General features: G+C 41.5%; 1 protein-coding gene across 2 annotated transcripts; it reads right to left on the bottom strand.

Annotated features, from left to right (window-relative positions):
* Positions 1-880: 880 nt before the first annotated feature.
* Positions 881-13451, bottom strand: CAPG (capping actin protein, gelsolin like). Of its 2 annotated transcripts, XM_070952413.1 has the most exons (10): positions 13295-13451; positions 11991-12025; positions 7937-8109; positions 7318-7472; positions 5830-5997; positions 5319-5468; positions 4656-4748; positions 2270-2402; positions 1527-1615; positions 881-1288 (listed from the first exon to the last, which is right to left on the bottom strand). In XM_070952413.1, exons 2-10 carry the CDS (start codon positions 12011-12013, stop codon positions 1223-1225), a joined length of 1050 nt encoding a protein of 349 aa, XP_070808514.1. In that variant the 5' UTR covers positions 12014-12025; positions 13295-13451; the 3' UTR covers positions 881-1222. The 2 variants fall into 2 exon arrangements, with proteins under 2 accessions (XP_070808514.1, XP_070808515.1); XM_070952414.1 differs by lacking the exon at positions 11991-12025.
* Between the last annotated feature and the right edge of the window lie 3763 nt (positions 13452-17214).

Below are 17214 nucleotides of genomic sequence, written 5' to 3'. Positions count from 1 at the left end.
GGGCAGGAAGGAGCTGCTGCTTTTGACATTGACTCCATCAGCCCAGCTGTGGAATGATGCAATCTTGCTTGTCAGGGCCTGTCAAGCTAATCAAGAAAGCTTCATTGCAGGCCTATAACTAGAAAGAGAGTTGATTGAAAGATGAAGAATGCCTAGAGGATGGATAAGAGCACAGCCTTTGCTGTTTAAAACAGGCATGACAGATGGAGCCAGATCCAACCTACCGGGCAACTTTTGACAGATCATAGACTTGAATGGCAATTTAACATGTCTGAGACTAGACAAGTTTCAATCCTTGCTTTTGGCCAAAACGATATGCATAAACTCCCTGTGGGACATCTGCCTCCTTTGCTACTCATCTTTCTTGTCCCACCCAGGTTGATGGGGGAGGGGTGTTCCCTGGGTTCCAGGTGGGGAGAAAGACACAAAATCAAAAGTCATGGGAAAAGGAGGAAAGTTATTAAAGCCAGCATGAAATTATACAACTCTGGGTGTTCTTAGAATGATTGATTGCATGCTGTCACTGGCGAAGAAAACCCCCATTGGCTATGTTTACACAACACATCTAACTTGACAGGTGTGTTCAAACAAAATGTTAAACTTGGTTAGGATTAAGGCAGGGTTGGTTGGTTGGGTCAAACTCAGTCTCTTTAGTAAGTTTATGATTCAATATATTATGTGAAAACAGGAAAGGCATGATTCAGTAAAAGGTATGCCTCAAGGCACCGAATATAGCCAATGAGGCAAGCAAGAAAGTAAAGCTATCATTAGATAGTAATAATCAGCACATTTTGTGTAAGGTTGGGTTTGCACCCTACAAATGTGACTGGTTTGGTTTTGGTTCAATGCAATGTGTGAAACCAGCCACAGACTTTTCTTAACTTGCATCAAAATGTTCTATTTCCCATAGAGATGAGAAAGTTACATTATTTATCACATTCTAGACATAAAGAGGAAGAGGCTTACAATTGGGAGGAACTGGTTCAAAAAATTAAGAGAGAAGATCCCTCTAGTTAAGTTTGCCCTACTGTTATCACAATAGTGAAGACTGAAATAGGGAAACAGAAGGTTTCACCCATGGTTCAGATGCAGAGCTACTGATTAAAGGCAGTTGGTCAAAAGCAGAAGACAAGGAGGATACAGTGGCTCCAATTTAATAAGGCTTGAATGGTTGATGGGGCAGTCACAGAGTATTGCCAGCATAAGGTGAAGACTCCAGCTTTCACTTCCAGTTTGTAAAGAATTGTTTGAAGAGCAGACTTTCACGGCCTTGGGGCAGGATCTGTACCTGGAACCAGATTATAAGCAGGTGAGACATGGAAAAGAAAAAAACGAAGCAGAGAACAAATCCTTGTCCATTTTTCGAGAACTCTTCAGATGTTTGAGTTACACCACTACATTGCTGTTCTCCTCCAGACCTTTCATCCTAGACCTTCTCTGAACCTGTCAGCAGAGGTGTGTCATTCTTTTATGAAAACCTTCTGGGGATTTTAAAGATGGTTTGCACAAGCTTGAGGGATCCTTACCTGAGTGTTCTGGGGATATTTCATTTGTGAGATGAAGTTCTCTGCTACTCTCAGAGCTGCTTGTTGTTCTTGTTCATTTGCTTTGAGGCCTGCAGACAAACAGGAAGGAGGAGGATAATTTATAAGAGCTGGGAGAGGGACCTTGGCCAGCGCTGGATTAGAAGAGCCAAGAGTCCTTTAAATAAAAGAGAAATGTCTATCATTGCCCATCACCTAATTATAAGTGCATCTGCTTATACGCAGGTGAAAGGCAAAGCAATCCCTTCCTTCCTTCCTTCCTTCCTTCCTTCCTTCCTTCCTTCCTTCCTTCCTTCCTTCCTTCCTTCCTCCCTCCCTCCCTCCCTCCCTCCCTCCCTCCCTGTCCCATTTTTCATTCAGTAACTCGAGGTGGTGGCATCCATAGCATCCTCTCCCTTTATTTTCCTCCATTCCCTGTGAAATAAACTAGCCCAAATTCATCCAGAGATCTTCCATAACTGAGGATGGATTTGAATCTGGATGTCCCTATTACTAGTCCAATATCTTAACCACTATCCAATCATAGAAATCATTGCAAAGAAAAAGGAAAGGTGTGGTGGTGATGGCAGGAAAAAAATAAATAGAAGCTGATGACTTGGGAACATTGATCAGAATGTCTTCTGGTGTAGACGTTTCTCAACTACTCTTCTACTCTTCACTGCATATATATACTTTGTATTTATGGTTCCAGAGAAGGCCCTGAGACAATGTATGATAGACATTACCTTTCCAAACAAAGATCTTTCCATGCTGCCCGTTGTCCAGGATGAAACAGTCATCTGTGATGAGCTGGTCCTGGAGAAATGGACTGGATTCGGAGACTTTAGTCAGACTCATTTTCCCCGTCATGTCAGAGACCTCAGGATTGAGAAGTATACAATTTACTACACTTAATGGAATCCAATAATCACAGGGTAGAGGTCTGGCTTTTGAGGTTTATGGTGCATTTTTTTAAAGCCAGCATTTTCTCATCCACCGACGTGGAGGAAGCGTAAAATGCCTGAGCATGGAGCCCATTCCTTCCTGTATTCTGTATTTCCTACATGCTGGACAGAATCAATGCATCCAGAACTTCTATCAGTTTAATATCATGGGGAAAAAACCTCAATGGAACCTTTGATCCAGTTGTTAGCAGCTAAAAATTGTGGACAGAAAGCACTTTGAAGCAAGACCGCACCTTAACATAGCATTCCCTAATTTCATATTCTACAGAAGTATCAGAAGAGTATCCCTCAGAATCAGTGTGGAAAACAGTTGAGAATTCTGAGAGCTATAGTAGAATTTGAGGGGGGTTAGACAAATCTATATCAAATCTAAATCTGTACCATCCCAACGATGCCCTTGATGTGATGTCTCGCTGCCTGGAGGCCGTGCGGGTCTGGATGGGGAGGAACAGGCTCAGACTCAACCCCTCCAAGACCGAGTGGCTGTGGCTTCTGGCGCCCCGATATAGTCAGCAGGTGCCATCGCTGACTATTGGGGGTGAATCTTTGCCCCCCACGGAGAGGGCTCGCAATCTGGGTGTCCTCTTGGATGCACGGCTGTCTTTAGAAGAGCATATGATGGCCGTGGCCAGGGGGGCCTTTTATCAGGTTCGCCTGATCCGCCAGTTGCAGCCCTTTCTGGACCGGGACGCCCTGCGCACGGTCACTCATGCTCTTGTTACTTCCCGGTTGGACTATTGTAATGCTCTCTACATGGGGCTCCCCTTGAAGAGCACTCGGAGGCTCCAACTGGTCCAGAATGCGGCCGCGCAGGTGGTTATGGGCGCAACTCGTGCCCATGTGACAGCCCTCCTGCGCGAGCTGCACTGGCTCCCAGTGGTCTTCCGGGTGCGATTCAAGGTGTTGGTTACCACCTTTAAAGCGCTCCATGGCATAGGACCCGGGTACCTCCGAGACCGTCTCCTGCCATCAATAGCCTCCCACCGACCAGTTCACTCCCACAGAGAGGGTCTCCTCAGGGTGCCATCGGCCAAGTTATGTCGGCTGGCGACACCCAGGGGGAGGGCCTTCTCTGTGGGAGCCCCAGCCCTGTGGAACGAACTGCCCCCGGAAATACGTAAGAGTTCCGACCTCTGGGTGTTTCGCTGCGCACTGAAGACCCTGTTGTTCCGCCAGGCCGGACTATCAACATAATAGTTTTAAATTGGGGTATTTAAATTTTTTGGGGTTTTAAATCTGAGCCAATTTATTTAATTATTTTAAATTTTAAATTGCTGTTTGTCTGTGTTTTTAAATAGGCTGTACACCGCCCTGAGTCCTTCGGGAGAAGGGCGGTATAGAAATAAAATAATAATAATAATAATTATTATTATTATTATTATTATTATTATTATTATTATTATTATTATTATTATTATTATTGTATCAAGAGAATCTTTGGTCTGAGCAATAATGAATGGGCTGTTGTCAAGATTCTAGATCTCAGTGCAGTGTGGTATACTGAAACTAGATCAATTATAATCTCTGAGTTTAATGATTTATGTGTATGGGTACACTCGCTTGAAACTGAATTCTTCCACCCATGGAGTCTCCATATCTCCTTTTGGAAATAATCCGGGGCTTCTCATAATGCCCCCAGATATCATAAATATGCAACAAAAGTGAGCAAAAAAACAAATATTGCTCAGCTAATTGTAGAAAACAGCTATTTTTTTTCCATTGCCACATTTTTACTTCAAGATGAATGTGTGTATACACACATCCAACCCACAGTCTGAAAATTGCAGCAAATAAATGACACAGAGAAAGTCATTTGGGTTTATTTTCTTGTTGTGGTTTGCTTGTAAGCTTAATGTTTTGTGGTATGGGAGGGCTGCCTGGAAGACATCAGCAAGCCTTCTCATTCCAGTGGCATTATGGACTTTGTGGCTACCCATCCTTTTAAAGGGACACAATGCCTAGCGTAGGATCATACTGGGGCATTATAGTTGATTAAACAGATATTTAGATTTTTAAATTCAAATGTTCAACCAGCAGCTAATAGGTTTCCCTCTCAAAGAGGGAGAAGGAGAGGATGAATGGATTTCAGAAGGTGCCTACAAGAGAACAATTTCCTGGAGACCCCATCCAATCTCAAGTAAGGTTCTTCTCATTTTTTGGTTATTACCTTATACAGTACTGCTGCAATAGCATTCTTCTGATCAGCCACAATATCTTCCTCAGCGGTGCCTTCTTTCAGAATCGGCTTAGGACCCAGTACCTAGAGAAATAGATCATGCCAATATCTCTTTGCATCAGAGTCCCTCCTGTATTGGAACCTCAGTGTTACACCTTAACATGATCCTGTTCAAATTCAATGTTTGCCATGCAGCTACTGCCAGAAACATCTTCCCATCTAGAAAGTACTACTTCATCCATTTACCACAGAAATGCATCAGCAAACTGGTTCTGGCCCTGTCAACCACTAAAATATAGTCCTTGGTATGAAAAAGTCAAGCAGCCCTGATAGTATGAATTACTCTAAAACAGAAACTTTTGTTCCTATGGTCCATTTCTGTATGAAACTCCTTGCCAGATGCTACAGTAATCCATGGATAAAGAATATTTCATAACTTTTCAGGCACTTTTTGTACACCTTTCCTTGGAATCTTCTAATCCAGCCTTCTGATCCTGACTCGTTTTCAGATGAATTCTACAACTTCTATAATCCCCAGATAACAAGGAGAGCTGTGGTCCAACACAACTGGAAAGGAGCAGATGAGGAAATGGCCAACCTAGATACTAATTTGCATCTACCCTTCATATTCTTTGTTCCACACAAAAATCTTACCGCTGTCATCTCAGCAGGTTCTTCCCCTTCCACAACAATCTCCATCTTTGCTTTTCCCTTCCTCTCAGTGTCTCGGATTGCTGTTGCAAAATCCCGAGCTTTGTTCCGCTCCAGAATGTTTGACTTTCCCCCATACCAGGCAAAGATTTTCTAAAAGGAAAAGTAGAAACCGACTAACATCCAGCCTTCACCATCTTTCAATTTCTCCACCATGCATTCAATAGGAGTGTTGTGACTACAATTCCCATGATCTCCAATCCAAAGCCAGATTGGGAGATCTACCATTACTGAAGTCCCACAGCAACCCTTCGTGGAAAGGGTATATGGAAATTATATCCCATAATTTCCCTATATTAGCTTAGACTTTGGAGGATGAATTGAACTACAAGCTAACCACATGGGCAATCTGGTTGGGTAACATATGAGTCACCATGTCATGTGAACACTACCATGTACTCTTATGACATATACTCTTTTTCTAGCAGGTATATGTCTCCCTTCTCAGACTCACCTCTCCCAGGTCCAAGATAAAGCAATCACCCGTATTAAAACTGGTCCAGCTCAGTTCTCTTTCCACAGCCCGGATATTCTTCTTTCCTTTCACTTGATAGAGTTGGTGCCTTGAGCTTTGCTCATGGTTGACCTGGGTTCTGGTAAAGGCTGACTCCACACCGCCTTCCTATAGACCATAAACGGGGGTTGAGACGGGTACAGAGGCTAGAATTTGAAGATAGGGGTCAGGAAAGACTCTTTGGGACTATAGGAGCCCTGGTGGCAGAGTGTTTAAATGCAATATTGCAAGCAAACTCTGCCCACAGCCTGGAGTTTGTTCCTGACCGGCTCCAGGTTGACTCAGCCTTCCATCCTTCCGAAGTCAGTAAAATGAGGACCCAGATTGTTGGGGGCGAGATACTGACATTGTAAACCACTCAGAGAGTGTTGTAAATCACTATGGGATGGTATATTACCTGGGTACTTACAAGACCGCCTGCTGCTACCAATAGCCTCCCACCGGCCAGTATGCTCCCACAGAGAGGGGCTCCTCTGGGTGCCGTCGGTCAAACAATGTCGACTGGTGACCCCAGGGGGAGAGCCTTCTCTGTGGGGGCACCTGCCCTCTGGAACAAACTGCCCCCCGGGATATGGAGGATTTCCCACTTGCGCACCTTTCGCCATGCCCTCAAAACGTTTTTATTCCAATTAGGCTGGCCTAATTTTTTAACCTTTTTAATTTTTTAAAATTTTAAAATGGGTGTTTTATTTGATTAGCTGGGCCAAATTATTTAATATGTTTTTAAATCGTTTTTAAATTTTATATTTGTGTGCTTTTACTTTTGGCCGTACACCGCCCTGAGTCTTTCGGGAGAAGGGCGGCATATAAATTGGAATAATAAATATAAATAAATAAATAAATAAAAGTCTAAGTGCTATTGCTATTGCTATCATCAGGATATCAAAGGGAAAACTAGTGCTGCAGAAGGAGCAAAGTGTTAAGAAGAAGTTAAGATGGTGGTTAGCTGTAATCTATAGCTTTGTTTGAATGTGTGCCTGATCTGCCCAGAAACAAACAAAAAATAAATCAAGTGGCTGTGAGTGATAGAAACCTTTTAGGATTTTTGACTGTTGTGTCAGGCACAAGGAACCAACCAGATCAAACTAGCTTTTTTACTGTTGTTTTCTCCAATTTAGAAGAGAAGAAAAACTAAGCTAAACTTGGAGGAAATAATGGAAAGGAAATTGAACAAAAAGAAAAAAAAACAGGGAACAGATTCCCAAGAAGTAAAAAAGGGAAGATGTCAGCCAACAGGACTCACCTGGGCTAACATGAGCCTGATGGGGATTGAAGGAGATGTTGGTCTCCTACTATCTCCACAGCATAACTTTGTATGAGTGTAATTACAGATACAAATGTTTAACTAAGTGAAAGTTCTTAATGTTTAGCAACAGTGCTCTGGAAAGAGAGTGAGGTCTATAACTGAAAAAACGAGTCTCCTTTCACCTGGTATTTGATGCCGTGGGGAAAGTACTCCATGAAGACATCTGATTCATTCCCCTGCACTTCCCGATACTGAATTGGCTTCTCTTTTGGGATGGAATTGAGGTGAGTGGAGAGCAAAGCACATGCTCCCTGCTCATCCCTGGAGGAGTTTTGACCTGAAACAAAGAGAGAGAGAATTACTTTGCAAGGAAGTATCCCAACTCTACCCAGTTGAGTGATAGCCCCTAGCCCGCTTCAGCTACCTCAAAAAAGGTTTTCTGTGTCAGATTCTTACATCCCACATAAAAATCCATTTTAGAGGTAATAAGAAGCCACTTCTGAAAAGTCTTCATTCTTGCTAGGATATAGGGTTGTGTTGTATTGCAAGTTTCCTGATCACACCACTCAGTTCAAGAAATTGGTCTTGAAGCAGGTACCAATGGCTTGCAAAACATACTAAACTTTATTACGGTTTCTTTAATATTGGTTGAGTATGTTGTGTGAGCTCAGTCCTTAAGATCTGTGAAGCACATATTGTATGAATCCAACCAAATAGGGTTTATTCAGCAATAAGCTATAGAAATGCATCATCCCCAGATAGAACTTGTTGATTTAAGGATTATTTTGACCCTTTGCTTACCAATCCAAATATGCAGGTTGGAATGTTCATCTGGGCCATTATAAAGGACAAGGTATGAATCCCCAGAATAGAATATGCCTTTCATCTCATCTGGAACAGAAACTGGCTTCATTTTCTCCACACGCCAGATGTGCAGTCCTGGTTCTTTTGCCGAAACATCAAAGGCAGAGCCACTACCAAACAGAAGGTTGGTATTTATTAAATTGGAAGAAAGAGGACAAGATAAATAGAAATGGAACCAAGAATCAAGAAGGTGGGATGAAAAAGAATAGAGCTTTGCAGTGCATTTGACTTCAATTTAAGAATAACAGAATAACAGAGTTGGAAGAGACCTTGAAGGTCTTCTAATTCAGCCCCCTGTTCAAGCAAGAGACCATACCATTCCAGAATATCTTTCCATAAGCCCCCAGCCAGCATAGGTAAGGTGACCAGACGTCCCGCTTTTGGCGGGACAGTCCCGCTTTTGAGCAATTTGTCCCGCGTCCCGCGGCGTTTTAAAAAAGTCCCGATTTTTCATTCTGCCTCCTGAGTCCCGGCTGCCTCCTGAATCCCCGCTGATGGCTAGAGGTGAAAAAAACTGTTTAAACTCTTGCCACGGGGCTTCAAAGGGCCGACCTACAGCTTATCAGTGTTAAAAAAAAAAAAGAGTAGACCCATGCCTGCAAAAATAGAAAAAACAGCCCCTGTTAACAGCTTCCGCTAGGTTAATTAGCTGCAAAAAGCTGCAAAAAGTTCCTGGAGCAGATTTTTTTCCCCCTAGCTATGCTGAAAACAAAGGCGAAAGCGAAAGTAAAGCTGCAACGTGACAAAATGAGGCAGAGAGAGATTTCTTTCTTTTTCTTTTTCTTTTTCCTCACCAAAAAAGGTAGGTGCAAAACTGCAAACAATGGGAAATTTAGGGCAAAAGAGGAGAGTTCAAGATTTTAAAACACAAAAGAAAAAAAGCTCTATTTAACTAGGGAATTGTAATAATTGAGATACTATTAATAATTGTATATTGTGTTGAAAGCAGAAATGGTTAAGTTGTGGTTTGGAGGAATATATGGGGGAAATTATTTGGTTTATTATTATTGGTAAATATAATTAATTGATTTGTAAGAAATTGGATTGCATGGAAATAATTGGAATATTCATGTTCATATTGATTAATATACAAAAAAGATAGTTATATAACTAATTGATTTATATTAAAATGTTGAATTTGTATTAAACAACTGTATTACATAATTACATAATTAACCAATGTGAGGATGGATATAAAAATAGATGACAATGGGAAGGGGTATAATATAGAATAGAAGGGAAAAATTGAATTTGATTAAGATTAGAGATGAGGATGAAGGGTAATATTGTTTTTTTAAAAAAATAGATGAGGAATAAATATGGCAAAAAGGAAATATAGAAATTGTAAATTTAATTGAAATGATTAAACGCTGTTTAAATTTGTGAACCAGCCAAATATTCTGTTCAAAGAAAATACATTGTATGTTTGTATGTGTGTTTCTAATTATTGCTATTTATTCATATTTGTTCTCTTTTATTCTTTAAAGTTTAACAATTCATTCTTTATCTTAATATCTTTATATTTGCTTGGGGTTGGCTTTCTTCCCTTTCATCTTTTTTATTGTACAGCAATCTTTCTCCTCAAACATATCACCTCTCTCTTTTCTTTCCTTCTTACTTTCTCTTCCCCCCACCCTCTTTTTCTCCTCCCTACTTCCTCTTCCTTTCTCCTTCTCCTCCTCTCTTCCTCCCTCTCTTACCCTCACTCCTACTCTAATTTCCATTCCTTCATCCCTCTCTATTGCTGTATCCTTTAATGCATATGGACTACTCAGAGGGCTGAAAAAGTTATTTTTGACTGGTCCTCACACTTTTGACCAGTCCTCGAACTTACGACTGTCCTCACATTTTACATTTTTGCCCTATCTTGTCATCATGGTGAAGAGAAGCAGTTGTGAAATGAGTGACATGGTTGTTAAGAATGCTGCATGGGCATAAATGTGAGGATGGTCATAAGTGTGAGGACCAGTCAAAAGTGCGAGGACCTGTCAGAAATGACTTTTTTCAGCCCTCTGGTTAGTCCTTTTGTGCATATGGACTACTCAGAGGGCTGAAAAAGTTATTTTTGACTGGTCCTCACACTTTTGACCAGTCCTCGAACTTACGACTGTCCTCACATTTTACGTTTTTGCCCTATCTTGTCACCATGGTGAAGAGAAGCAGTTGTGAAATGAGTGACATGGTTGTTAAGAATACTGCACGGGCATAAATGTGAGGATGGTCATAAGTGTGAGGACCAGTCAAAAGTGTGAGGACCTGTCAGAAATGACTTTTCAGCCCTCTGAGTAGTCCCTATACACATAGCCATGGCCACCCGGTCACATGACCAGCTAGCCACGCCCACCCAGTCACATGGCCTCCAAGCCACGCCCACACAATAAGCCACGCCCTCAATGGTGTCCTTCTTACCAATGTTAAAATCTGTTCACCTTACCCTATACACATAGCCATGGCCACCCGGTCACATGACCAGCTAGCCACGCCCACCCAGTCACATGACCAGCTAGCCACGCCCACAAAATAAGCCACGCCCACAATGTCCCTCTTTACCAATGTTAAAATCTGGTCACCTTACCCTATACACATAGCCATGGCCACCCGGTCACATGACCAGCTAGCCACGCCCACCCAGTCACATGACCAGCTAGCCACGCCCTTCAAAATAAGCCACACCCACAATGTCCCTCTTTACCAATGTTAAAATCTGGTCACCTTAAGCATAGGCAAAGCTGAAGAATGATGGGACTGAAGTCCAATAAATCTGGGAAGCTTCACCTTGGAGAAATCATAGGAGGGAAATTCAGGAGAAGCAACCTAGAACTAAGGAGAAATTTCCTAACAGTGAGAACAATTAATCAGTGAAGCAGTTTGGGTCCTCCATCACTGGAGGCTTTTAAGAAGAGATTGGACAGCCACTTGTCTGGAATGATTTAAGGTCTCTTGCTTGAGCAGAGGGCTGGACTAGAAGACTTCCAAGATCCCTTCCAACTCTATTATTCTGTTATTCAGATGAAAGAAAAGTATTGAGAGGAGGAACTATATGTTCAGATTTATCTGCTTGCTTCCCTGCTTGTTTTAATATAATGTCAAGATCAAGCAGTTACAGTACATAGAAATGTTGCTTGATGCAATCAAACCTACTTCTTGAAGAACAAACAATATTATTTAAACTTTCTTTCCCCAAAAAATGCTTTCATTGTTAATTTTTCCTTTGAAGAAATGCCAGTCGTTGGGAACCTGTATGGAACATATCCTGATTATTACCCACTTTGGTTTCCTGTTCTAAATATTTATTTTCACCCCACCTGCAACTCTCCAAGACTATTCACTATAGAAGATAACTTCAAGAAAGAAATTACAAGCAAGTTAGGAATAATTTGTATGTGGCCTCAAGGCAGACTAAGAATATATTTCAGACAAGAGCCTGGAAAGTTCTCTTGTAGGGCAAGAGAGCAGATGCAGTACTCACTTAATTAATGATTAACACTAATCCAATTTACACCAGAGGTGGGTTTCAGCAGGTTCTGACCAGTTTTGGAGAACCAGTAGCAGAAATTTTAAGTAGTTTGGAGAACTGGTAGTAAAAATTCTGACTGGCCCCGCCCCTATCTATTCGCTGCCTCCCAAGTCCCAGCTGATCGGGAGGAAATGGGGATTTTGCAGTTACCTTCCCCTGGATTGGGGTGGGAATTGACATTTTACAGTATCCTTCCCCTGTCACGCCCACCAAGCCACGCCACACCTACCATGCCACACCCACAGAACCAGTAGTGAAAAATTTTGAAACCCACCACTGATTTACACCCCACTTTTGAAACCAGAGTAAGGATTTTCAAAGTAGTAGATGGCTCTGAACGTAAAACATAAATTTAAACCCAGTTGAAAAACCTCACAATCTCATACAGACCACCTATAATTATTGTAATATTCAATTTTATTTATGAAATGGTTACTGGATTTTGATTGGGTGAGAATAAAGGTTATTTCTCACCTTTTCGGGTTTGCTGTATACATGGCTCCAAGGATCTGGTGAGAAACAGCAAACATGATTAGGACTTTCATTAAATAGTATAGTTCATTGAATGTATGAGACCTAGTTTTCAAGAAGAAGAAGGAGAAGGAGAAGGAGAAGGAGAAGGAGAAGGAGAAGGAGGAGGAGGAGGAGGAGGAGGAGGAGAAGAAGAAGAAGAAGAAGAAGAAGAAGAAGAAGAAGAAGAAGAAGAAGAAGAAGAAGAAGAAGAAGAAGAAGAAGAAGAAGAAGAAGAAGAAGCCAAACTATCATGACAAGAAGCTGTGACCTTCCAAGACATATGAAAAGTTGTGGCATCAAAGTGATGCCATTATCACAGCAGGAAATTAAATCACACTGACAAACAATAGTTTTAACTTTTGTGAAGCCAGCTCACGGAGGGGAAGAAAAGCAAGAATTTACCCATCCTAAGAAGCAGGATGCTTCTCAGAGCATCAAGAAAGTAACATCTCCCATGTGAGCATTTTATTGGAATGGGGTGAATGGATGAACAGGTGGATAGATAAGCAAATCATTTTCCTCCTTCCCCTTTTCCAATTCTTGGGAGCAGCCAAAAGCTGCTCAGTGCAATGCTACTGTCCTATGATCAGCTCAAATCGTTTATTCACTTAACTGATTCCTCTCTTCCTGCTAAGTAGTTACAGAATTTAATGAGTGCTATTTGATCTATCTTATAATAAAGCAAGAAAAGATATCAGGAGACAGGATTCCATTTTTTATTCCTTGCTGAGGTAACCCCGAAGGTCATGGCTGAAGATTTGTACAAGAATGGTGATATTAGGAGCTGGGAGGTATTCTGTGCCATGGTTTGTAAAAGTCTGAGAATTTATTTCTAACAAGTAATAGTGGAAAGATAGAGGAAGTTAAGTGCTCAAATTAGAAGCAGGGGGAATTTCTTTTGCAATGCTGGCTAAATTATAGTTTTTAGAAGACCAGACTAATTCTAGAAAGAACCAAGGCTTATGGAGTAATTCCCACCTTATTCCCTGCACTAATAAATCCATTTCATAATAAATGCCATATTTTCAGATGTTTCCAGCATTTAGTTGAACAGACCAAATTATAAAAGAAAAGCCACCCAAACAGCTGAATCCATCCAATCTAATTGTTTGCAAAAATCCTTAGCTGGCCTTAGCTGAAATTTAGCATTTGTTTTTTGTTTTTATTTCTGAAATTACAGGCTGAGCCAAGTATTTCAGCTTCACCTTTGTCACCCTTTTTAACATCAGCAAACACTCCAAGAGAAAAAGATTGAATGCACTCACCAAAGCCGTCGCTCACCAGCTCCCTGTATAAACAAGGCTTTCCACCCCTGAAATGTGGAATTAGATTAGATTTCCTGGGTGGAGACTTTTCTTGACTCTCTCTAGTCAAGCTGTTCAGTACCTAACTTGTGGCTGCAGGCAAAGGGGAGGGGAGAGGGAAGCGGCAGGCAGAGAGTGCCAGATGTGGTTAAAAGGAGGGTGACTCACTTTGGTTCCGATTAGGAACTCATAACAGACTTCCCGTCAGGCGCTCTCTGCATCATCTGTTGGGTTGTCTCTCGTGGCCTATCAGTCTTGGTTATCCACACAGTCTCTCGGGAAATGACTGTAAGAACGCCCTGAAGTATGTCAAGTATACATGAAAAGGCTTACCGAAGGAGACAAGCTATAAACCCACTGCAATTTTTATGAAGGTAAACCAGAGGCACAACTGGCTCGGGTTTCGATTCTTCCGTTGGATGCTGATGTAACTTGGTACATTCTGCAAACCTGAGTTAGGAAGGAATCACAGTGACATGAAAATATTTACAGATCTTTAGGCCAAGGATACTACAAAGCCTCCCTGCTCTAGAATGTCAGTTGTTTCTCCTTCCAGATGGACCAGTCATTGTCTGCAATAATGTTTCTGTTCTGTTTTGTTCTACTCCAAGTATAAAGTACTTTAAAGTATTGTAACAAAAGCTGATCCCACAGCCAGGTACCAGCTTAACTCCTTAGCGTATTTTGTTTCCTGGGATATCCCTTCTGCATCAGGCTTATGATTCTCCTTCACTGTGTAAGAGCACCTAACAAGAGTGAACACGTGCAAAAATCACACAATTTGGTGGTCTCTGCAGCTGATTTGAAAAGGTTAAAGTTAATGCATGATGTTGTATTTTTCCTCAACCACAAGATGTCATCCTCTTCTCAAGTAAGGAGGTCAAGTGGAGTAAACAATGTGGAACTTTATGGTGGATGTAAGAGTAAACCTCAGTATCTTTAGTGACTAGAGAAGACCAGACAGAATGGGGGGGGGGGATTTAAACACGTCATCAGTTTAGAGTTGTTGTGGTGTTTCAAGTCCAACCCCTCTTGAATTCTGTTGACGCTTATCTGCCGTCAATTTATTGTTGAACTTTAATTGTCCAGATTCTTGTGTATAGGCTTGAATAAGTCTTCTATGCTGCAACCTTAAAAGGGTCCTGATCTTTTGCACCTGAAGAGATGGTCTTCTTCATCCTTCTTTAATATGTTCTGCAGTGTAACACCATTTCCCCTGTAAGACATCAGGGTGAAGAAAGCTAGCTTATTATGTTTTAGCAAGATTAATGATGATGTTTGCACAACAGATTTAATCTAGTTACTCAGTTCATCTCTTTTCTGAACTTGTCCCAAACACCAAACCATAAATTTCAGGATGTCTGACTCCATAGGTTTAATAAATGGGAAGGTAGATCCTCAAGTAGCCAAAACTAGCCCCCCTCTGTGGGGGCACCTACCATCTGGAATGAGCTCCCCCTGGAGATACGGAGGATCCTGGATCTGCGCACCTTCTGCCGCGCTGTGAAGACCTTTTTATTCCATCAGGCGGGCTTTTATTCCATCAGGCTTCCCTTTTTTAAATATGTAAATTTTAATCTGTTTTTAAATTATTGGGGTGTTTTAATCTGTCTGGGCCAAAATGATTTAATTTGATTTTATCTGGTTTTTAAATTTTTTGTATCTATGTATTTTATTGTTTGGCTGTTCACCGCCCTGAGTCCTTCGGGAGTAGGGCGGTATACAAATCAAATAAACTAAACTAAACTAAACTAAAACAGCAGAAATACACAGTAGAAAGGGATCAGAGAACTTGGAGAACTTCAAGGTTTGTAGGCAGGGTTCAAGCAGTTGCTTGAACTAAAATGCACTAAAACAGGGATGGTAATTTTGTGGTTCACATACGCATTTTGAATATTGCCTTTCTGTTCCTTTAGCTTGGTCTTTATCCACTGAATAAATGAAAATTAGCTCAGATGTTAATTGAAGTAAACCCACCACACATAATTTGTACACAGGCAACTGTGTGTTTGTTTTATTTTTCTAATCAGTCAAGTTTCCGGTGACACTGCAACCTTTTGAAAAAAAAAAGAGAAATATTACTGCCAAATATGCAATTTCCTGCAGTAAACAAAGCTAGCTTTTTCTTTTTTTCTTTTCTTTTCTTTTTTTTTCTTTCTGTTTTTTTTTCTTTTTTTTTTTGTTTTGTTTGTTTTTTTGAGATGCTGCAAAACAGCCATCAAACAACAGGACTTTTTTTTTCCAAAAAGCCCTAGAGCAGGGGTCTCCAACCTTGGCAACTTTAAGCCTGGCGGACTTCCAGAATTCCACAGCCAGAATTCCACAGCCAGCCAGAAGTCCACCAGGCTTAAAGTTGCCAAGGTTGGAGACCCCTGTCCTAGAGCCTAAAGCAACTGGGCTAGGAATGATGACAATTGTAGTCCCAGGACATCAGATGAGCATTAGATTGCAAAACTCCATTTAGATTTTAATATTAGATTCTGTAATCTTCGCAGCAAAACCACAAGCTAGGTAAAGTGAAGGAACAGTAGCTGGACTATGAATACACAACTGAGCATCATGAGTTAATTGGACACAGGTCTCCCCTGGCCTTTATACCATTAGGACCTCTGCCTGTTCTTTATTCCCACTGGCAAGGTTCACACATTATTCACTTTGCTTTTGAGGGTTGTGTGAACTGACTGGTCTATTTATAGAATACACCAGTGGGGTTCACACAACCCTCAAAGGCAAAGTGAACAATGGCTCACAGCATCAAATACAGGGAATCACCAGTCAACTATCTGCTATTCAGATAAGTAAATGGTTAAATAAATCAGGCTCAGATAGTTATACATCTGAATGGAGCTAAAGGACCCTGGTGTCATGCCTGGAAGCCATATTACCTGTGTGCCTTGAGGATCCAGGCCTGCCACAATCATACCATGAGAAGTTGGAAGTTGCATGAGTGAACTAGAGATAACAATAACAAACTTCTCTAAGAGAAGTTCAAGGCCATGGTGTCCGGCAGCTGTGCAAAGAAGAAATTGGAGGATGTCTTTTCTGTTCAGGAAAGAAATGATTGGAGCTGTGTGGACATGTGGGAGATGTGGGCAAGGTCTTGAACTTTCTTGTGGGTGAGGAAAACCTGGAAGCTTTCAGATTTCGGGTTTTCCCAGCTGTGCCAATATGACATCTCTAATAAAAGTTAGCTTTTTTTTTATTAATTTGATTTATATGACGCCCTTCACCGGAGACTCAGGGCGGCTTACAATGTGCTCAGCAATAGCCTTCATCCTTTTGTATATTTTATACAAAGTCATCTTATTGCCCCCACAACTGGGTCCTCAATTTACCTACCTTAGAAAGGATGGAAGGCTGAGTCAACCTTGAGCTTTGGCGAGATTCGAACCTGCAGTAATTGCAGGCAGCTGGTCTTAATAACCAGCTTAATAACAGGGTGCCTTAGACCACTGTACTACCAAGGCTCTTTGAGGAACTTCAAGCCTTGGAGTTTGATTTCGTTGGGGGTGTTACTTGGAACCCTGACACCTGGAGAGTCTAAAAGCTTGCTCAGTCACCAGTGCAATTCGAAGAAAGGTCAGCAGTTTGGCGGTTCGAATCCCTTGTATAGGTCTCCCTGTGTGAGCAGGGGGTTGGACTAGATGACGTCCAAGGTCCCTTCCAACCCTGTTACTGTTAATTAAACTCCCTGACTCTTGTGCAGTTTAGAGATTCTACTCCTGCACTCATTACAGCTCCCCTTTACTTGTTCTCTGATTTCCTGCCAATGGATCTGCTCTTTATCTTGTCCTTTCTGAAAGGCTGCCAAATTGGATTTGCAAGAAAACCGAAGATTAAAAGCAAGCTGGAGCTCCATTTTCCCTTTTTACACATACCAT

The sequence above is a fragment of the Pituophis catenifer genome, unplaced genomic scaffold (genome assembly GCF_029215685.1).
Source record: "Pituophis catenifer annectens isolate HBS135680 unplaced genomic scaffold, rPitCat1.0.hap2 SCAF_12, whole genome shotgun sequence".
Taxonomy (NCBI): domain Eukaryota; kingdom Metazoa; phylum Chordata; class Lepidosauria; order Squamata; family Colubridae; genus Pituophis; species Pituophis catenifer.
The sequence above is the reverse complement of the archived record's forward strand: the minus strand, read 5'-3'. Positions and strand labels throughout refer to the sequence as shown.

Excerpts from the sequence above, each read along its gene's own strand:
- CAPG (XM_070952413.1), bottom strand. The coding sequence starts at position 12,013 with ATGTATACAGCAAACCCGAAAAG. Across the intron at positions 7,473-7,936 it reads CAACCTGCATATTTGGATTG|GTCAAAACTCCTCCAGGGAT; the intron begins GTAAGCAAAGGG and ends TCTTTGTTTCAG. Across the intron at positions 4,749-5,318 it reads AACCTGCTGAGATGACAGCG|GTACTGGGTCCTAAGCCGAT; the intron begins GTAAGATTTTTG and ends CTATTTCTCTAG.